At 56.6% G+C, this 21,647-nt stretch overlaps 2 protein-coding genes across 12 annotated transcripts in view; one reads left to right on the top strand and one right to left on the bottom strand.

Annotated features, from left to right (window-relative positions):
- The window catches only part of LOC138818856 (tubulin-specific chaperone D-like), a 147,913-nt gene extending 138,247 nt beyond the window's left edge, over window positions 1–9,666 (top strand). Inside the window, exons 30-39 of the mRNA XM_070009999.1 lie at window positions 344–427; window positions 927–1,085; window positions 1,161–1,299; window positions 3,187–3,308; window positions 3,657–3,734; window positions 6,637–6,726; window positions 7,285–7,372; window positions 8,343–8,452; window positions 9,214–9,298; window positions 9,476–9,666. Coding sequence (XP_069866100.1) covers window positions 344–427; window positions 927–1,085; window positions 1,161–1,299; window positions 3,187–3,308; window positions 3,657–3,734; window positions 6,637–6,726; window positions 7,285–7,372; window positions 8,343–8,452; window positions 9,214–9,298; window positions 9,476–9,508 — 988 coding nt within the window. The 3' untranslated portion in view covers window positions 9,509–9,666. The remainder of the gene's footprint in view (window positions 1–343; window positions 428–926; window positions 1,086–1,160; window positions 1,300–3,186; window positions 3,309–3,656; window positions 3,735–6,636; window positions 6,727–7,284; window positions 7,373–8,342; window positions 8,453–9,213; window positions 9,299–9,475) is intronic.
- Window positions 1–21,647, bottom strand: part of LOC138818857 (queuosine-tRNA galactosyltransferase) — a 98,786-nt gene that overhangs the window by 27,081 nt on the left and 50,058 nt on the right. For 2 of the 11 annotated variants that reach the window (XM_070010000.1, XM_070010004.1), the window contains 4 exons: window positions 17,182–17,317; window positions 17,041–17,109; window positions 16,762–16,836; window positions 9,657–14,495 (listed from right to left, as the gene is read on the bottom strand). In XM_070010000.1, coding sequence (XP_069866101.1) covers window positions 14,415–14,495; window positions 16,762–16,836; window positions 17,041–17,109; window positions 17,182–17,317 — 361 coding nt within the window. In that variant the 3' untranslated portion in view covers window positions 9,657–14,414. Of the gene's footprint in view, window positions 1–9,656; window positions 14,496–16,761; window positions 16,959–17,040; window positions 17,110–17,181; window positions 17,318–21,647 lie in introns of those variants that run through there. The other 9 variants (XR_011369235.1, XR_011369236.1, XR_011369237.1 and 6 more) reach the window with 9 other exon arrangements.

Below are 21,647 nucleotides of genomic sequence, written 5' to 3'. Positions count from 1 at the left end.
TTGGGACTCGTCCAGGCTCTGCAGGCGTGAAGCATGAAGCCTCTTGCTTGCTGCAGTGCATGAGACAGAACATGAAGCCTGCCAGCGGCTCGCCCTGGGTTTCGCTGACACTTTCTACTGAAGTGGGATTTCTGTAATCTCCGAAACTCACCCTGGGACGGAGCCTGTGTGTGGCCGGCAGCTCTCCCGGCCATTGCCACGGAGCGTGGGGAGCCTGGGCGGTTCTTGGGAACTTCCTCCCACGGGGGGCCTGTTCTGCCTGCTGTCAGCCCGTGGGGTGGCTGGGTGGGCACAGCGGAGTCCCGTCCCACGCTGACCCTCGCCGTGTGTCCTTGTCTTGCAGTGTCCGTGAGGCGGCCATGACCGGCATACTGGACCTGGTGCTCCTGTTGGTGCAGGTCCAGCCCCCCCTGCTTGAGGCCCCTGTGTGAGTACTGGCCAGGCCAGCCTGGACAGCGCCCCGTGGGCACCCGTGCGTCTTCTGGGATGGGCCTCTCAGGCTGCTTTCCTGACCCCCACCGCCTGTGGGCCTGCCCTGCCCGTGGGGATGGCCTCGCACAGCGCTGGCGGGCGGGCGGGCCGGGACCGCCGCTGGGCTCCTTCGAGGACGGGCTGCCGTTACCCCAGCCGTCCTTACAGCGGGGGCTTTTCACCACGGCCCTGGGTTCTGCCTGTCAGTGTCTGGTCTTCAGTTCCTGACCGCTCTGGACCCCTCCTCTTCTCCTGTCTTTCCTTTACTTCATTTTGTTCTGTGCTCTCTTCTTAGCCTGACTTTCCATCCCTTCCTGCTCCCCTCCAGCCGCGGACCCATCCGTCTTTTATCTCTGACTTCTTCCTTCCCAAGGCCTCGGCAGCCTTCCGTGCCGTGGCTCCGGGATGCGGCGGCAGGCCTGGCATGCTGATGGGCTCCCGCTGTTCACCCTTAGGTGTGAGAGCTTTATGTGCTCGCTCGCCCGGCAGGCCAGCGAGAAGATTGACCGGGTTCGTGCTCATGCCGCCCATGTGTTTGTGACGCTCCTGCATTTTGACAGCCCCCCCGTCCCCCATGTGCCCCACCGCGGAGAGCTGGAGGCGCTGTTTCCCAGGTAGGCACTGCTGGGCGCCCTGCCACCCCTCACCCAGGGTCCTCGAAGCACCCTGAGGAACGCCACTTCTTTCAGGTCCGCCATGGCCTCTGTGAACTGGAATGCCCCTTCGCAGGCCTTCCCTCTCATCACCCGGCTCCTGGGGCTGCCCACCTACCGCTACCACGTGCTGCTGGGGCTGGCAGTGTCTGTGGGCGGCTTGACAGAATCTACGGTGAGGGGGACGGGTGTGGCGGGTGCGAGCTTGGCCCCGCCTCGGGCAGTGCGTGTGTTCTTAGCAGGAAGGCTGCATGGCCGCCGGGCCAGTGCCTGTCTCCCTGGGGTTGGCCTCTCTCCCTGCCTTTCTCCACTCCTGCTGTCATTTGGCTGTGGTTGAGTCCAGCTTCTTGCCCATGTCCTGAGGGGCTCTGGAAACCAGCTCTTGTGTGGCTGAGCCTGGGAAAGGCAGAGCCTGCATTTTCAGTAAAGATGGTTGTGTTCTGGGGCCGCAGCCCTGGGCCCACTGTGGGTTACCTCTGTAGGTAGAGTGGCATCCATGCTTTTGGCCTCTGGTGGCCTCGATGCTGGTGGACATGTTGCTTGAAAGGCAGGACACAGGACTAGTTAGGGTCTTGTTTCTCTAAAATGCTGAAATTTTGGTGTCATTGTAAATGAGTACTTAACTTTGTAGCCGACGATTCCAACTCTATGAAGAGCAATTGTTTTTTCTTATGGAAATTTGAAATAAGGTTGCAGAGAAGGCTAGGACTGCTTCCATCCACCAGTTGCTGGCTTCAATCTGTCTGATCCGTTTCTGCCACACACCCTGAGCACTGAGGAGATTTTACACTCATTCCCGAACTCTGTTCTCCTCTGCATGTCTGTCTGTCTGCTCTCCTCCTCCTCCTCCTCTGCATGTCTGTCTGCTCTCCTCCTCCTCTGCATGTCTGCCAGCTCTCCTCCTCCTCCTCCTCCTCTGCCTGTCTGTCTGTCTGCTCTCCTCCTCCTCCTCTGCCTGTCTGTCTGCTCTCCTCCTCCTCCTCTGCCTGTCTGTCTGCTCTCCTCCTCCTCCTCTGCCTGTCTGTCTGTCTGCTCTCCTCCTCCTCCTCTGCCTGTCTGTCTGTCTGCTCTCCTCCTCCTCCTCTGCCTGTCTGTCTGTCTGCTCTCCTCCTCCTCCTCTGCATGTCTGTCTGCTCTCCTCCTCCTCCTCTGCATGTCTGTCTGTCTGCTCTCCTCCTCCTACTCCTCTGCATGTCTGTCTGTCTGCTCTCCTCCTCCTCCTCTGCATGTCTGTCTGCTCTCCTCCTCCTACTCCTCTGCATGTCTGTCTGCTCTCCTCCTCCTACTCCTCTGCATGTCTGTCTGCTCTCCTCCTCCTCCTCTGCATGTCTGTCTGCTCTCCTCCTCCTTCTCTGCATGTCTGTCTGCTCTCCTCCTCCTCCTCTGCATGTCTGCTCTCCTCCTCCTCCTCCTCTGCCTGTCTGTCTGTCTGCTCTCCTCCTCCTCCTCTGCATGTCTCTGCTCTCCTCCTCCTCCTCTGCATGTCTGTCTGCTCTCCTCCTCCTACTCCTCTGCATGTCTGTCTGTCTGCTCTCCTCCTCCTCCTCTGCCTGTCTGTCTGCTCTCCTCCTCCTACTCCTCTGCATGTCTGTCTGCTCTCCTCCTCCTACTCCTCTGCATGTCTGTCTGCTCTCCTCCTCCTCCTCTGCATGTCTGTCTGCTCTCCTCCTCCTCCTCTGCATGTCTGCCTCCTCCTCCTCCTCCTCTGCATGTCTGTCTGCTCTCCTCCTCCTCCTCTGCATGTCTGTCTGCTCTCCTCCTCCTTCTCTGCATGTCTGTCTGCTCTCCTCCTCCTCTGCATGTCTGCTCTCCTCCTCCTCCTCCTCTGCCTGTCTGTCTGTCTGCTCTCCTCCTCCTTGTGAAGGTGGGGGGGGGGCAGAGCTGGGCTCTGGCCGTGCTGCTGCTGTCTAGGTTCTGACCCAGTGTGGGCCTCTGGCCACTGAGCACCTGCAGGATGCTCTTGTCTTTGTAGACCAGGGTCATTTCAGCTTGGTGGCAGTCATGTAACCATCAGTCACTGCCAGTCAGCTTTGTCTTTACCTGTAGCTTCTTGGTGTTACAGGTCAGGCATTCCACTCAGAGCCTCTTTGAGTACATGAAGGGGATTCAGAGAGACCCACAAGCCCTGGGGGCCTTTGCTGAGAGCATCCTGCGCGTCTTTGAGGACAACCTTCTGAATGACCGGTAGGTGGCGCCTGTCTCCAGAGCCCCAGGGCAGGGCTGCAGTAGGCTCGCTGGCGGCCCCGCCCGCCCCTGGGCCGGGCCTTCACCTCCTCTGGGCCCTCTTCCCACCGGCTCTTTTGGTAGAAAAATGGATGTTTCTGTGTGGGGGCAGGACGGCTCCAGAGGGCAGGTGGCAGCCTCAAGTTGGAGCAGGTCTCTGAGAAGCAGCACTTTTGACCTCAGCATTGTAGTATGTACAGGAACTGGTGGTAGCCCTCACCAGGAAGCTACACGTGAAGTGTGTCCGGAAGCCCTGGGGCCTCCGTCTGCCCCTGGGGGCCTTACCACGCTTGCTGTATTCTCCCTCAGGGTATCTGTATCACTGCTGAAGATGTTGGACCAAATGCTGGCCAATGGGTGCTTTGACATTTTCACCACTGAGGAAAAGTAAGATCTCTTCAGGGCTTGCTGGTTGGTAACGCCCCTGTCACCCATGGTTTAGTCTTACTCATATTTGTTTGTGTGTTCTGTTAGTTTTGGGGCTTGAACTCGGGGCCTGGGCTTTGTCCCTGAGCTCTTTTGCTGAAGGCTAGTGCTGTACCCCTTGAGTCAGTGCACCATTTCTGGTTTTCTAGTGGTTAATTAGAGATCAGAGTCTCATGGACTTTCCTGCCCAGGCTTGTTTCAAAACATGATCCTCAGATCTCGGCCTTCTGAGTAGCTAGGATGACAGGTGTGAGCCTGGCTGTTCACATTTTGACACAGAATCTTGCCGTGCTGCCTAGGCTGGCCTTGAGTTCACAAGCCTGCGCCTCAGGCTCCAGAAGAGCTGGGATGCAACCAGCTCACATCTTAAAGACCAAGTACTCCTATGATTCCCAAGGGCACTGGAGTCAGTTTTGTCAGGTAGACAGGCACTTCCCATTAAGGTGGAGGTAGACTTGGGCAGGGAGGTAGCCTGTTGGCCAGGGCTCTCCGTCTGGGCCACTCTGGGTGCACTGGAGGCTGAGACGTCAGAGCCCCCGGCTGCGTGGCGGAGGGGAGGTACGGGAGCAGGCGGTGGGAGGCTGCAGCGCCTGGGTGCAGCCCCTGTGCCTGTGGAGCCGGGCAAGCCCGGCCTAGGGCCACGGGGCCTCCGGTGGCTGCGTCCTGCCCTTGAGCGCTGACACGGCTTGGGTGTGGGGCTGGCTTTGTCAGCAAATGTGCTCCTTTCCTCGAGACCCCAGACGCTGGGTCCTTCTGTGTTCCGTGAGGTTCTCGGGCCCCCACGGGCACACTGTTACCGGGGAGCAGGCCTCCCTCTGACTGCTTTTGAACGGTCAAGTGGCACCATGGCAGCTGGGTTTTCCCACCGCCAAATCATCTCATTTCCGATTTTTCTGCCCACACTAGGGAGCTGTGGAGAGTTTGCCTGTCACCTCTTGGGTGGCTCTTTCTCTGGCTTGGAGTGGTGTGCCCGTGTTTGCAGGCGGATGAGAACTCAGATGAGCCTTCAAGGCCTGGGGGCACCGGTGCCTCTGTTGCTCTGCCCCAGATGCCCTGTGCGTGTTGCACACCCAGGGCTGGCGTCTGCCCCAGATGCCCTGTGCGTGTTGTACACCCAGGGCTGGCGTCTGCCCCAGATGCCCTGTGCGTGTTGCACACCCAGGGCTGGCGTCTGCCCCAGATGCCCTGTGCGTGTTGTACACCCAGGGCTGGCGTCTGCCCCAGATGCCCTGTGCGTGTTGTACACGCAGGGCTGGCGTCTGGCCCAGATGCCCACGCATGTGTTGCACACGCAGGGCTGGCGTCTGCCCCAGATGCCCACGCATGTGTTGTACACCCAGGGCTGGCGTCTGGCCCAGATGCCCTGTGCGTGTTGTACACGTAGGGCTGGCGTCTGGCCCAGATGCCCTGTGCGTGTTGTACACCCAGGGCTGGCGTCTGCCCCAGATCCCTGCGTGTGTTGCACAACCAGGGCTGGCGTCTTCCCCAGATCCCTGCACGTGTTGTTCACCCAGGGCTGGCGATGGCTTTGGGCTTCTTCAAAGCCTGCTTTCTTAGGAATTTAGTTCAGTCTCCATTTTTGCTGGATGTCTTGGATGCTTGGTAATCTAGCAACTTCATTGGAGAAGTTTTTGCACTCATGGGCCTACCCAGCTTGGCTACAGATGTAAGAATTTAATGTACTGGGCGCCAGTGGCTCACGCCTGTAATCTTAGCTACTCAGGAGGCTGAGATCTCAGGATCAAGGATCACAATTTAAAGTCAGCCCAGACTGGAAAGTCTGTGAGACCAATATCCAGCTAACAACCAAAAACAGAGAGTGGGGAGGGAGAGAGAGAGAGAGGGAGAGAGAAAGACAGACAAAAGGCCAGAAGAGGAGTTGTGGCTTCAGAGTTAGAGTGCTAGCTTAGGGACAGGACAGTGCCCAGGCTTGGAGTTCAAGCCCCAGGACTAGCACGTGGAGGGAAAAGTGAATTTAAATATGTCTTTTCTTGGTTTAAAAAATTTAAAACACCCTGGGTGCCCATGGCTGACACATATAACCCTAGCTACTCAGGAGGCTGAGGATCATGGTTCTGAGCTCGCTGGGGCTCTTATCTCCAAATAGCAAAAAGCTGAAATGGAGGCATGGCTCAAGTGTATAGCAGTCCACAGGAGGTGGGCCGGGGAGAGAGCGTAAGCCCCAGTAGGACATAAAAACAAAACAAACAGTGGAAAAGATACCTCCTGGGCTGAGGTGCATGAGGCCCTGTTCAGAGCTCCCCTGAGACGCAGCTGAGCTGGAATACCGTGTGTTCGGAATACTGCTGGCCTGGGAAACCGTAGGGTCCCTGGCAGCCGAGGGGCTGGGGTGCAGAAAGGCCCTGACAGAGCCCTGGGAAGCTTGGGTTAGGGGTTGGACAGTGGCTGTGCCGGGCATTAGGTAGGTAGGTACCAGGGTGCCCACGGCCCTCAGCAGCGTGACGGCCACTCTGCCCCGACAAGCCTTTCAGGGTCTGCAGAGGGACCTCTGGGTGCTCTGCCAGGGGACCGCGGTGCCCCCTTGGGCTGGGCGTGGTGGGGGTGGCTGTCATGGACGCTGTGCCACAGTCCCTGGCGGGTGGAGGTAGACAGAAGGGCACACCGCACGGTCTCAGTCAGCCACAGCCACCCGAGCGTCTGTGCCCACATGGAAGCCATGCTGAGGTCCGCCTGCCGTGCGGTGAGCACTGGCTGACGAGGGTGGCGGCGGCTCGTCGGCAGGGGCCCAGCGGGCATCTGCCCTCCAGGCATGCGGGACCGCAGAGCCAGTTCCTGTCACCTGGCTGGATGTTGTTCCTTGGTCGTGGCGGCTGTACTCCAGAATAACCTGTTCTTCTTACAGCCACCCCTTCTGTGTACGGCTGCTTGCACTTTGTAAGGAGGAGATCAAGAAGTCCAAAGACATCCAGAAACTGCGCTCGAGCATTGCAGTGTGAGTTCTACATGCCCCTGGCCCGTCGGCCTCTGAGGGGGCTGCATGGCTCCAAAACCAGCTGTGCACGTAAGACGGCAGTAACTTACGGGGCCAGCAGAAGGCTCGGACTGTGCCCAGCAGAGCGGGGCGTGCTCAGTGCTGTCCTGACGTGTGCAGCCCGCCCACCCGCGCACTGGGTGTTTTTCAGGCTTTGATCTGCAGGGCTCAGATGGTCTACCAGGTCACGCTGACCAGTGGCCAGTGCCTCAGTGGTTCCACAGGTTCCCAAGGGCCAGAGGGTCACCACGGGTGGGGTAGGCTGTTGCTGATCCCCTCTGAGATGTCTCCCTGACTCAGGGGCTGCTTCCCTGTCTGGTATGCACACACACTGGTTCACATGGCACACGTGTGTACAGAAGTGTGTACCCAGAGGCATGCCCATCATTGTGTGCATGTGTGTAAACTCATGCGCGCATGGAGCTCTGGGCCGTGTGCTCCTGGGTCTGTGCACTCAGCCTGTGAGCTGGCTGTGTGACATCTGTGCAACCTCTGATCACCCTGGTGGGTTTTCTGCAGGCTCTGTGGGATGGTGCAGTTCCACGGCGACGTGAGGAACAAGGTCCTTCTGCAGCTCTTGCTCCTCCTCTGCCACTCATTCCCTGTGGTGAGTGTCTGCCTGGATCGTGGGTCACATCAGCTCTGCCACCCATTCCCCGTGGAGAGCGTGTGCCTGGATCGTGGGCCACGGGAGCTCTGCCACCCATTCCCCGTGGAGAGCGTGTGCCTGGACCGTGGGCCACGGGAGCTCTGTCACCCATTCCCCGTGGAGAGCGTGTGCCTGGATCGTGGGCCACGGGAGCTCTGCCACCCATTCCCCGTGGAGAGCGTGTGCCTGGACCGTGGGCCACGGGAGCTCTGCCACCCATTCCCCGTGGAGAGCGTGTGCCTGGATCATGGGCCACAGGAGCTCTGCCACCCATTCCCCGTGGAGAGCGTGTGCCTGGACCGTGGGCCACGGGAGCTCTGCCCACTCTCCCCGTGGAGAGCGTGTGCCTGGACCGTGGGCCACACCAGCGGCCTACGCAGATGCGGGCTGTGTTGACGCAGGTGGCTCTGAAGTGGAGAGGAGCCCCACGGCTGGGCCACCCCAGGTTGGGGGTCAGCTGCACTGTGTTTATGTGGACAGAAGGGTGCTGCTGAGAGTGTGGCCTGCCAGCCCAGCCCCCGGACCCCGAAGCATCCCAGGCTGAAGGCCCGTCCCAGTGGATACCGCCACACATCGAGACCCAGCTTTTACCTAGGGTTAAATTTCTCAGGATTCCTTTTTCCCGTTAACCTTTAATCACCCAGAGACGGTGTTTTCCCAAAAGGTAGGAGTGGTTTCCAGGTGGAACGGTGGTGTGCCCACTCATTCTACTTGGGACCGTGAGAAATGGCAGGCAAGAGCTAGCAGAGCGGGCGAGCTGCCGCCGGCTGGCGAGCTGCCGCCGGGTGGGCGCCACCGTGCCTAGTTCTCATCCTTCCCTCTACCACACGTCCTTCGGTAGCCAGGGTCCAAGGCCAGCTCTGTTGAGGCACACCGACTCCCTGGATGGTGCCATTTCCTCCTCCTGGTAAGTCTCTCCCTGCTGCAGGTCCGGAAGTCGGCAGCAAGCCAGATCTATGAGATGGTGCTCACCTACAGCAACGTGGTGGCAGATGACGTCGTGGACGAGGTCATGCTTGTGCTCAGTGACACGGCCTGGTGAGTGGGCTCTGACCCAGTGATGCTCATCTTTCCCCATAGCTCCAAAGGGGAGCGGGGGAAAGCCCGGCACCTCCCGGGCTTGGAGCAGGAAGACATTCGGCATACAGTTTTCTCCCAGTAGCTGGCCGTGAGTGGTTCAGACCCCTGCCTGTCAGAAGCTTGTTGCAGTTCTCTTCCTGTAATGCCAGTCAGGCTCTGCTGTGGCTAAGGACCACCCCTCCCCCCGGGGGGCACTGGGATGTCGGGCTTCAGAAAAGCAGAGAAAGCTGCTGGCTCTAGGCAGGACAGGTGGGCACCACCGGTCCTGGGCAGGTGCAGGCTCTGGCACACTCAGGTGACCCCAGCTGCCATCCCTGTTTCCCTCTGTGAGGGTCCTGGGGCGCTGGGGAACAGGTTTCAGAGGTCACACTCTGGGTCAACGCTGAAATAGCTTAAGAAAATGCAGGGAAGGGACAGATGTCAGTCAGCAGTGCTTGGTAGGACCAACCCCTGTGGAGGGAGAGCTAGATGCGGGAGCTCTTTCCTGCCAGGGAATTCAGAGACCTCATCACAGAAGCATGGCTTTGCTCAGTAGTCAGTCGGTACCGGAGAGAGTGCGGGTTCTGAAGCCCTCTGAGCAGAGCCGGGGGTTCCCCACGCTGTGTCTGGCTGGGCTCCCCGCGTCCGCCTTGGGCATCTGGTCTGGAGCGGTGGAGCCTGCACGATGCAGCTACCGTGCCGAGGCCCGTGCAGGCTGAGTCCCACACGTCCTCCCTCAGGGATGCCAAGCTGGCCGTGGTGAGGGAGCGGCGGAATCACCTGTGTGACCTCCTCGCTGTGCCCAGACCTCAGCTGGTACCCAAGGTAACAGACCCGTGCCGCTGCCCCGACTCTGACACCCAGCGTGAGTGCCCCTGCCTGGGCCGGGAGGTTCCCAGTCCTCCCCCCGCCGTGTGGCAGGGGGCCCGGCTACCCGTTACCACCCTCCCGGCCTAAATCCAGAGGGGGCAGATCTCCCTGACCCTGCGGTCTCTCTTACAGTGTGCTGCTGCTGAGGCTGGTCCTGGGAACTGAGCCCTCAACCTGCTGGCTGTGTTGGTTGCCTTGCACCCTGGAACATGGAGAAAGCCAGTGCCTAACAGCGGCCACTGCACTGTGCTCTAGACCACGAGGCCTGAGCTGCTTGTGCTGTTCCCACAGATGCATTTCCCATAAAATCATGTGCCCACGCATGCCTGTCTCTGAGGCTGATGTGTGAGGGGGTTGAGACTCATCGTGGGACGGAGGGACTCGGCCCCTTTCTGCAGGAGGCTTCGGCCTCAGCTCTGGAGGCCGGGCAGGGCTGGCGCAGGCACTGAGAGATGCGTGTGGGTGTTGTCGGATGGGCAGGTGCTGTCACTGGGCTGTGGGCAGGGTGTGGCTGCTGTCCTGTTTAGGGGGCACTGACGGCCGGGCGAGCAGCCTGATCGCTTTACGGGGTCTGAATCCGTGTGTCCTCTTGTGAGACAGTAGTGACTCCCATGTTGTTCAGTGCACCGTTTTGGCCCTGAAGACACTTAAGGCTATGCAATGTGGATACTGGGCCTCCAGCTCCTCCTGCTCAGACCTGCTACTGGGGCAGGCCATGGAGCCAAGGGCATCTCGTCTCTGGGCAACGCAGGTCAGACACAGGGATGGTGGGAGCAGAATTGGAGATGCTACCCACATAGGAGCAAGATCAGCGGAGCTGGGAGCCCAGGACTGAGGCAGGCCGTTTGACACCCAGCCCTCTGGGAAAGCCAAGTATGTCCAGTCACTTGACCTAGGCGAGCTGGCCAGGCCTGACAAGCGTGGCTCCGTGGGGTCACCCTCCAGGGCTGGAGTAAGCCACCAGACATCAGGCCAGTGGCCTCCGTCCTGTCCCGAGCCGGGTTTTGGCTCTTCCTTTGCTCCAGTCGCATCACATGCTTGGTGGCAGCTGGTAGGTTCCTGTCCCAGATGAACGATGGGCTGAGGACATGGTCCGGGCCCCACGTGGCCAGGCACAGCTACGCCACATGTGAGGGTCTGCTGTCCTTCCTGCTAGGACAGAGCAGGTGACTGCTGAGGAAAAGAAAGCAAAGTGTTCATTAAAAACAGGGAACCCTCACTGCTCCCGAGAGGCCTTCTGAGGCACGGAGCACGGTCAGTTTACCACACAAGGCGTCGGCGATGCCCTGGCACACTGGTGTCACCTGGCAGGCGGCTCCCACCCTCGTCAGACCCTGGTTCTTGCAGCCGGGGTCTGAGCCTGTTCCGGGGACGGCAGCCAGGATGGACTTGGACAGCATGGACCGTGGTGGCAACAGACGGTGTCCACACTGATGGCTGCCAGGACAGACAGTGGGTGGCACAGCAGGGCGTCTTCTGGGGAAGTTCTTGACGTGGGGGTAGGAGCCTGTGGCAGAGAAGAAAACAGGCCCGGCCAGAGGAGAGCTGGCCCCAAGTCCACACACCGAGGGGGCCTGGGGCCTGCGTCTCACACTGACAGCACGAAAGGTGCCAGCCCAAAGCCACTGGGAGACCCACACACCATGGCAATGGACGTCAGACGGCCGTACCCCCGTCCAGGAGAGCCGAGTGGTCCGCAGACCACAGCCACACCATACCACACCTCCCAGACCTCTGCATAGCGCCTGAGCCCACGCTCCAGAGGTGGCTAGTCTCCTCGGGCCTGGGCTCCTCTGTAGAGAACACACAGACACAGAAGCCACAGCCTCACTCTGCGGGTCATTCCCGGCACACAATTACATGTGTGTTTTGTTGGGGTTTTTGGTTTTTTTTAAGCAAAGGAGATAGAACTTGGAGCTGGTGGCTCATGTCTGTACTCCTCAGGAGGCGGAGATCTGAGATCACCCGGGCAAGAAAGGACATGAGACTTATATCTCCAACTAACCACTACAAAAGCTAGAAGTGGGGCTGTGACTGTGGCTCAGTGGTAGAGTGCTTGCCTAGCATTCATGAAGCCCTGAGGTTGATTACTCAGTGCCACATACACAGAAAAAGCCAGAAGTGGAACTGTGGCTCATGTGGTAGAGTGCTAGAAGCTCAGGGGATTGGGTGCTGGTGGCTCGCACCTATAATCCCAGCTACTTGGGAGGCTCATGGTTCAAAGCCAGCCCAGGCAGGAAAGTCTGTGAGACTCTTATCTCCAATTAACCACTGGAAAACAGAGGTGGTGCTGTGGCTCCAGTGGTAGAGCGCTTGCCTTGAACTGAAGCGTTCAGGGACAGCGCCCAGGCCCAGAGTTCAAGCTGCAGGACCAGTGAAAGAAAAAAAAAAAAAGCTGGAAGTAGAGCTGAAGTGATAGAGCACTAACTTTGAGCAGAACTCAGGGACAGTGTCCAGGCTCTGAGTTCAAGACCCAGGAGTGGTTGCACGTGCGTGTGCACACACACACACACACACAAACCCACCCAGCAAAGGAGTAGAAATGGTCAGATTAGACAATAGCAAAGAGCTCTTAGTAACAGAAAATGAGAGAAGGAATAGAGAAAAAGGTCAGTGTAGATTGGGTACAAGTTACACACGACTATGTAGAATCAGAAGAGGCCACCCAAAGGAACAGCTGGAAACAAGCTAGGCTAGGAGGGGTCTCAGAACAGCGCTCTGTGCAGTTAGGTGTGGCCGTCCCAGTGGACGACCACAGGGACGCAGAGCTGTGCCAGGGCAGGGAGGCTGAGGGAAGGAGTAAGATGGAGGTTTAGCTGAGGGAAAATGTTAAGCATCTTTGACACACTGACGCGCTGGGGAAGGGACATGCCGGGTTAAGCTGAGGATCACGTTTAAAGTGAGCCCAGTGAGACGCAGTGATTGCTACTCTTCTCAACTGTGAGTGTGGTGTCAAATGCCTGTCATTCAGCTGTGTTCATCACGGAAGAAGTTGGGCACGGTGGTGGATCCTGTCCCAGCTGTGACAGGAATAGTAAAGTAGGTGGACTGGGGCCCACGCATGGGCCTAGGCAAAAAGTAACACCACTTCAACATGACAATTACAAAGAAGGGCTCGGGTAGAGGGCCTGCTCAGTAAGGCAAAGCCCTAAGTTCAAGTTCCAGAACCAAAAGCAAGCCCAAGCCCCAAGAGGACCCCCGTGAAAGCCGCCTGTGTGGGTCCACATACATATACATTCTGAAGCGTTTCTGGCTGGGCTGGGGTCAGGGCCAGGTCCGGCTTCCCTGAGTGTCGTGGGAAGTCCAGAGCTCCTCAGAATGGCTCGAGAAAGGACAGAATAGTCTTTCAGGAGAGCAGGGCTTTTCCAACTCATGCTGCCCGCCTGCCCGCCTGCCCACCCTTCCTTCCCATGGGGCTTAAACTCAGGACCTGGGTGCTGTCCATGAGCTTTTTCTCTCTACCTCTTTGAACCACAGCTTCACCTCCATTTTTCTGTTGGTTAATTAAAGAGCCTTGGATTTTCCTGCCCAGCTGGCTCTGAACTGTGATCCTCAGATCTCGGCCTCCCAAGTAGCTAGGATGACAGGCGTGAGCCACCGGCACCCGGCTCATGGTGTTTTCTTAATTCTTTGCATTGTAGCATGCTTAGCAGCGTCCTGGACACTCAGAAGTATCCAGGCATTACCAGATGTGTCCTGGTGCACACCTGTCCTCAGCTAAAAACCACAGAGGGGGAGATCCCGTTAGTCTCACTGACAAGAGAGCAGTAAAGACTAGTGAACAAAAAGCTTGATAGCTAAATGTGGCCCCTTGGTATGTGGAATTCCTTCTGGTGGACAGACATGCAGGAAGGCGTCTCAGGTCCTGAGTTCTAAGGCGAGAGAATCCAGCCATGAGTGTGCCCAGCTGCTGACCTGCCCAGGGCCATCCTGAGCGGGGCCAGTGTGCACTAGAGAGGCCTAACAGACACAGACACCACCGAAGCCTGACAGCAAAAGCGGGGCAACGCCACTGCGAATTTACAACAGTGGCAGTGTGTTCGCACACTTGGAACGTCCCCATTAAAAAGCCTGATTTCAGGTCCAGGAGAGAGTACTGTGGCACTCTCTTGTAATCCCAGTGACTTGGAAGGTAGACAGTGGGAAGATGACAAGTTCTGAGACCAGCCTAGGCAAAAAATGCAAGACTCTACGAGAGAAAAATAAGAAAGCAAAAAGGGCTGGGGCATGGTTCAAGCAGTAGAGCACTTGCTTAGCAAATATGAAGCCCTGAGTTCAAATCCCAATACTCAAGAGGAAAAAAAAAAGTAAAGGGTAAAGGCTTGCGGGCTCAGAAGTGCACACAAAATGCACAAAGAAAGACAGCTGAGAAAATGCACCTTTTGCAGCTGGCAAAACCACACACAGCCTTTGATGTAGGAGACGCTTATTCCACATGTTTGAGAAGCTCAGGCAGTGCTGGTAAAGGGGAGCTGCCTGGATGCGGAGAGCGGGGGGGACGGGACAGTGTCCTCCCCGGACCTGCCGTGGCAGGCACCAAGGTTGGGCTGGGCAGTGGCATACACCTGGGAGGATCTGTATGAGGAGACTGGTTTTAATAAGTAAGCAAACAAAGCAGCTGGCACAGTGGAACATTCAGGAGGTAGAGACAGGAAGATCATGGTTCAAGGCCAGCCTGAAACTTCCGGTTTTCTGGTGGTTTATTGGAGATAAGAGTCTCACAGACAGACCTTCCTGCCTGGGCTGGCTTTGAACCGCAGTCCTTAGACCTCAGCCTCCTGAGTAGCTAGATGACAGGCGTAAGCCACCGGTGCCTGGCAATAACACAGACTTTAAAAAAGTATAAAAGAACTGTAGTACAAACAGCGCATGATGCATTGTAGAAGTCTGGTGAAGCACAGCCCAGGCGTCCATCCGAGGGGTGTGGGAGGGACTCTGACACTGAACGTATAAAAGAAGGGCTGAGCATGTGGAGTGTGCAGGGAGAGGCCAAGGGAAGCAGAAAGACAGCGTTGTTGCTGAGACGCGAGTGACACTCCGAGACCCACCTGGGGTGGCCGCTGCCTCAGACTCAGCTGAAGTGGAGGAAGTCCCGGCCTTCCTGCAGGTGCAGTGACTTCAGGTTGTCCTCAAACGCGCCCCCAGTGAGATCCTGTTGGGGAGATCAAGTTGTTCCCTGGGGCTCCTGCAGGGGCTACAGTGAGGGCTTGGGTTTGGGGTCACCTGTGCCTGTCACGTACACTGAACTTGGCTCCTGTTAATAGGAGACGGGCCAGAGGCGGCGTGTGGCTGCTGATACTAGGTTCTAGCACGGACACTGGCGGGGGCTGGGGATGCCTGGTCTGGCAGCGGCCTCCAAACAAGACAGCTGACGGCCCCACCAGCTGTTTGGGGCTGACCTGCGCTCCTCCCCTATTTCTGGGGCCCCCTTTCCGCCGTCACACCTGTCCCACAGCAGAGCCAGTGCTGTGACCCTGGGACCCCACACACTTCATCTTGTCCTGTGCATGGCAATTCTTCCAGCAGGTTTAACCAGAGAGGACGCAGCTCTGGAAGGAAGAGCTGAGCAATGGTGGACAGGCGTCCTGGCCGGACCTGGCCTTGCCTCCTCGTCACAATGCTGTCTCCAGTGAACTGTGGCCAGAAACTCTTGGAGGAAAGCTCTTCTGTCCACTGGCTCACACCTCACCTCCCCAACCCGCCTGCAGAGGACACTGGGCGGGGCACCTTCTTAAACGAGACTGAATGAGATGGCAGCCACCAAATGGAGGCATCTGTGAGACTCAAAGCCAAGATGGAGTGGCATCCAGAGGGGCAGAGAACTTTCCAGAAGACAGTCTAGTAGACAAGGAGAGCCTGACTCGGAGTCACACACAGAGGTGGGAGGGGGTGGGCGTGAGCTGAGGGTCCGGCCTGTGGCCCCCCAGGGAGGAGCTTCTGCTGTTAGACGCTTGCCACTCCCGCAGCAGGCACTTCCTCTCGGGAGGGGAGCAGGCCTGGTCCCTGACACTGATGTGACCTACAGTCAGATGTGCTGAGCGATGAGCCTGACACCACTTCCCACTGTGTGGTCAGGGAGATGGATGTGCCCTGTGCTGTGATGACCGCCAAAAGCAGCCTGCGAAGGTGGGTGCTGTGTCTCCCTGCTGCAGGGGCCCCTTCCCGGGCAGCGCTGCTCAGTGAGCCCTCTGCCCAGAACAGCAGGGGCCGGGGGCTCACACACGGCTCAGGGGTTCATGTCCCTGGGCTCTAACAAAACTATCTGCAAAACAGGCGGAGGGCCAGACCTGAGCTGCGGGCCACGTTCTGCACTGTTATGGTTCACAATAAACCAATTTAAAAGAGAGAGAGGCCAGGCACCGGTGGCTCACGCCTGTCATCCTGGCTACTCAGGAGGCTGAGATCTGAGGATCGCGGTTCAAAGCCAGCCTGGTCAGGAAAGTCCGTGAGATTCATCTCCAATAAAACCGGAAGTGGCGCTGTGGCTCAAGCGGTAAAGCGCTCACCTTGAGCTGAAGAGCGCAGGGACAGCGCCCAGGCCCAGAGTTCAAGCCCCATGACCGAAAAGAAAAAGAGAGAATTCTAGAATAAGGAAGATCAGCCTGCTGCCACGGTACGGCCCTCAGTGAATCACGATACTGATACATGAGGTACAGGACTGGTCCAGACCAGAGTCCATGACAGACCTTGTGACCCAGCCAGCATAGTGGTGATGTTCCTTATCAGAAAAGCAGTTTCTCAGTAGGTGAGGTTGGGACAATTTGATGTCTAAATGGAAGGGGAAAATTTTGGCTCCAATGCAAAAAACATTTTGTATTGATAAACGAGGTTAGGTGTGGAAAATAACTTCCTACGTAGGACACTAAAATGACATTATAAAAGCAGTAGCTGCTGCACTAGAAGCTGTGAAGAGACATCTGCATGTAATCCTAGCTATTCAGGAGGCTGAGAGCGGAGAATCAGGCAGGAGAGTCCATCAGACTCTATTTCCAAGTAGCCACCGAAAAGGTAGGAAGTAGAGCTGCGGCTTAACTGGTGAAGTGCTAGCATAGGCCCTTAGTTCAAGTCCTGAACTGGAACAAAAAGAAATCTGTGAAGAGCAGAGTACCCAGGGAAGCTGTGTCTGCCACACCTGACCTACTTGTGGACCTGTGTGCAGAGCAGACTAACAACTACACGTCAGGGCAGGGTCAGGAGCCGACAGCAACTGCCTGTGGCCAGAGGCGTGCTGCCGCTGTGTCGTGGAGCCCAGGGCCTGGGGACCAGGACCCCCGGGGGCCTGCCCAGGCAGCAACAGCTGGGCGGTATGTCCCACGTCCATAGCTGAGCAGCTGGAGCCATGCCCCAGGCACAGAGTCAGGGAGGAAGACGCCCCAAGCCTGCCATCCAGGAGCCCGGCAGCCGTATCCAACACTCACCAGCTTCACACAGATGACAAAGGGTGGCCGTGCATCCCGGAAGTGCAGGATGGGGATCTGAGGCTTGGGCCTTTCCTGGAGGGAAGATGTGCCAGCCAGGGTCACTCAGGCGCCTCATGATAGAGGGTCCCTGAAGCACTCAAGGTGGAGGACGGGGGTCTTGAGCAATCTTGCGCTGTAGAACCAGCGGTGGTGGGCTGACAGGACACCCAGCCCTGTGAGTCACACAGGCGAGTCTCCCACAGCACTGAACCCTCCAGGAGTGGTGAGCCCACACACCTGTGCCTCCTCGTAGCAGTAGAAGCCCTTCTGGATCTTGTTCTTGTCCACGTCACAGAAGGCGGCCACCTGGATGAGCAAGGCCAGCAGCTCCAGGGCCTGTTCTGTGCTGCCGGGGAGGGCGGGGAAGGACAGGCTCACCTTGCGCTGGTTGGCGGCAGTCAGGCTGCGGTACAGCCTGCGTCCCTGCTTGCCTGCATTCCAGATGGTGAAGGAGGCCCAGCGAGGTAGGGCCTGCTCCTCCAGGAAGTGGACGCGGTGAGTCCAGATGGTCGTCCTGCAACAGAGAAGGACAGCTGGTGCCAGCCAGGCCTTCTAGGGTCGAGGCTGCCTCTTGGACCTGGGGACACACAGAGGTACGACTCATGCCTACTACTGAGGCTCACCTGGCTGGTTTGGGGTGGACATCAGACCTGACACAATATCGGGCTCCCTGACAAAGCCAGTCACCAGAAACCTCCCGGGGAACCCCATGCAAAGAGTGAAGCCCTGGGGTACTGGGCGGGTGTGTTCTCCACATGGAACGCCCGCTCTGTCCTGGAGACTCGGGCCTGAAGGAGGGCCTCCCTCCCCACGCTGCGCCCCGTGCACAGTGGCTCCAGTGCGTGTCTCCTCTCTACCTGATGTGATCAGGTACACAGGAAAGGCCCAGCATCTCTGTCATGGTGCATCACAAGCTTAAGAAGGATCGGTGTGCCGTTGGCCAAACCCAGTCCAGTTTCCCAGAGAAGTCCCTGTGTGAGGGAGGGGCCATACCCCTACCCCCCCACTCGAAGTCACATCTCACACCCATCTCAGGGTCCCTGCCCAAAATAAGCTATGATCCCCCTAGGGCCACTTCAGAGATGTCTCCTTCCTTGAAACATGTCTGTTTGCCTGGGATAGGCAAGCTCCCCACCACCCTGTCCCCTCCCCCCAGCAGGGCCATGAGCATGGACAGGCCTCCTTCCCACGTCCTGGGGCCCCTCCAGCCTTCTGACCCAGTGCGAAGCCAGCCCCTTCGGGCCCTGTTCACTGCCTTGGGCCCAGCACTAGTTGCTCAGAGTTAGGGCTGTGCTGGCTGCAGGCACAGTGCAGGGAGGTGAGCAGCATGTTTAGCTGGGCTGTGGCTCTCTCGCGTCTCACTTCTGGGAGAACTGGACATGCAGGACACACTTTAGTCCCTATAAAATACCCTCTGCACAGCCATGTGTGCACAGCTTCCTCTTACCAGGGAGGTGGGACCTTTCACAGGTAAGAGAGCCTGAACCTCACAGTTCAGGCCTAATGGGTGAAATCTTTCACAAGGAAAGAATCAGCTCCCAACAAGAAAAGGCCACCCTTTTATGCTATATTGGGGGTCCAGCCCAGGATTGCCCATTTGCTAAGCAAGTGCTATACCACTTGAGCCACACCCAGGACCAAGAAGGACACCTTTCCTGCAGAGATGGCTCTAGAGGTACCCAGTGTGAGGAATAAAAGGCAGCTGGGTGGTCCACGGCAGGCAGATGACCAGAGGGTGCGCTAGCGCCCCAGGCCCTGCGTCAGCCAAGAGCCCAGGACATGCGTGTCTGTAGCTGGGCTCTGATAGGAAGGGTGAGAGTTCTAGGCAAAGAAGAGCCTGTGGGACCCTCACACAAATGCCTTATATGTTCATGTGCACTGTGCACATATGCAGCAGTGTGTTTAGTGTGACACATGTACATGCACATGTGTGCTATGCATGCATTACAGCATATGTATGTGGAGTATATTTGTGTGCAGGTGTGTGCGCATCTGTGCAAGAGTAGCTCTGACACTCAGATGATCTGTTTCTGACCTATCCACACGGAGCGGAGTCCCTTAGTTATCCCTGTGGAGGGAAAATCCTGATTTAAGACCATGTGGTGGGTTGTGGTCGAAAGGTGGAGGAAGGCAGGTCACAGAGACCCGCCCCTGATGGCTGCGATGCCTGGGAGCCTGTGTGGTGCTGGGGTCGCCCACTCACCCACTCATGGCTGCGATGCCTGGCAGCCTGTGTGGTGCTGGGGCCGCCCCTGATGGCTGTGATGCCTGGCGGCCTGTGTGGTGCTGGGGTCACCCACTCGCCCACTGATGGCTGCGATGCCTGGGAGCCTGTGTGGTGCTGGGGTCGCCCGCTCGCTGGGCCTACCCCCTTCACACGCTTGCCCTGCTGAGCACCACTACACGAAGGAGAGATTCGGAAGCAGTCAGGGTGGACAAATCTTCATATTGGCAAGAACTTATCTGTGTCTCGTGCTCATCTCAGAAACCCTGTTTGGAGAACAGGCTTATTGGACATCCTATATGCCTTTCTCTTCCTGCTAAGTCTTAGGGGAAGAAGCAGCCAAGGGCAGCAGCCAGAGGCTGTCAGCATTATCCGAACAGCATTGTGGACATGTCACTGTACAGAGCATACGTCTCAGAGGGTCCTAGGAGCATGGGCAGCTTGTCTGGGTACACAGGCTCCACAACCAGCTCCAAGGGTTCAGAATATACAATCTGCCTTAATATACAAAGGAAGTGTTGTAGAGGAGGAAATACTGCTCCAGATCTGGACACCAAGGCCCAAGGCACTGGCAGGCTTTGTGTTCAGTTGCCTGGGCCCTACGTTCTCATGTGGTGAGAGGAGCGGATGGGAAAGGGCCGAAGCTGTTCCGCGTCCGCCCTCTGATGAGTAGAAATCCTGTCCAGGTGGCATGGGGGTGAGGACTGCACATCTCAAGAGCGGTGCCAGAGGCGCTGACTTACAGAGAGGCAAGCACACGGTGAAACGTGCTGTCTGGTGAGACCCAAGGGTCGCACCAGTGTCTAGTGGTGAGTGAGTGACTAAAGTCTGGCTCAGGAGTTCACAAACAGGGGCAGTGTTTAATTTCCCAGAAGTTATTCTTTCATGTCTTGGTGTATGTTCAGTATCTCCTACAAAAATGCTAAATGATGCAAATACAGGTCATTCTCAATTTAAAACAAAAAGGCAGACTAAGAGTCACCACCAGAGGACTTCTGACAAGATTTGCACAGATGTAACTATTTTAAGTTTGAAGTTACAGATTTTTTAAATTTTTATTTTTTGTCAGTCATGGGGGCTGAACTCTGGGCCTGGGCCTCAGCTCTTCAGGTCAAGGCTAGTGCCCTACCACTTGAGCAACAGCGCCATTTCCAGCTTTTTTCTGCTTGTGTGGTGCCGAGGCATGCGTGCGAGGCAAGCACTCTACCACTGAGCCAATTTCCCAGCCCAAGTTACAGCTTTTTGGAGGTGTAACAGACTGAGAAAGTTCTCTCCTATTTCTAGTTTTCTGAATTAAAAATACCACAAATGGATATTAAATCTTGTCATATGCTTTTTCTGTATCTACTGAGTTGATCTTGTGATTTTTCTTTTATTCTGCTCAAGCAGTAAACTGTAATGCTTGATTTTGCCCGTTAAACCAGACTTGTGTTCCTGCTGCATTACCTTCCCCTCTATGCTCCTGGACCTGACCCTCTGGTATTCTGAGTTACGTTTGCATCAGAGGCGTTAGTCTGTAACTCATCCTCCTATTATGTCCTTGTACATTTTGACATCAGACTTGTGACATCATTAAGCAGTAAGCTGGCTTCCCTTCTAACACCTGGTAAATCTCACTTCTCATTTCCTGGAAGCATTTGAAATAAGATTGGAGCCACAATGTTGTTTATACTTTGGTAGAAGACATCAGTAATGCCACATGGTCCAACTCTTCTTTTTAAAAAGTTAATTTACTAACTTATTTAAAAAATATTAGTGACATTAGCACTAATTGTCCCTTTTTCATGCTCAATAATGGCAAATTTGTGGTTTTTAAAAATCAGTCTTGCTAAAAGTTTATCAATCTTATTTTTCAAATAACCAACTCTTTTTTTTTTTTCTTGGTCGTGGGGCTTGAACTCAGTGCCTGAGTGTGGCCCCTGAGCTCTCTTGCTCAAGGCTAGTGCTCTATCACTTTGAATCACAGTGTCATTTCCAGTTTTCTGGTGGTTAATTAAAGGTTAAGAGTCTCTCAGACTTTGGTGCCCAGACTGGCTTTGAATTTCTATCCTCAGATCTCAGCCTCCTGAGATTAGCTAGGATTACAGGTGTGAGCCACAGGTGCCCGGCTTCAAATAACCAACTCTTGATTTTTTTCTTCTCCTGTTTTCCAGTCCCTATTTGATTCTCTCATCTTCCTGCTAAACACCTTCCTAACTGTATAGGTCCCGTCAGCACACGTCAAATCTAGGGTAATTCTCAGCAAGATAGTGTTCTAGGGCAGCTGCATCAAATTCAGGCTTAACGAAGGGTGGCAGGCACATCTGAGTCTTCCTGTACATGGCACAATTATAACCTTCAAGTTGCGGCCCTGTTGTAGATGTCAAGACACCAGGGAGATGGCTCTTACTCAGGGAGTCCCATCCTGGACAGGAGTGGGGTCAGCATGAGCCAGCTCCTCATAGTCAGGGACACCCCGAGGCCAGCCTACAGCACCGTGGGGCCAGCACCTGACAGCCAGTAGCCTCCTGTCACACACACAACCGTGAGACACCTCCCCTACCCCACACAGAGTTGACCTCCCCTTCGCCTTCCCCTGGAGTGATGCCCTGGCACATGCTAGGCCAGAAATGGGGCTGGC

The sequence above is a fragment of the Dipodomys merriami genome, unplaced genomic scaffold, assembly GCF_024711535.1.
Source record: "Dipodomys merriami isolate MVZ:Mamm:240054 unplaced genomic scaffold, mDipMer1.0.p SCAF_783, whole genome shotgun sequence".
NCBI classification, from domain to species: domain Eukaryota; kingdom Metazoa; phylum Chordata; class Mammalia; order Rodentia; family Heteromyidae; genus Dipodomys; species Dipodomys merriami.
The sequence above is the reverse complement of the archived record's forward strand: the minus strand, read 5'-3'. Positions and strand labels throughout refer to the sequence as shown.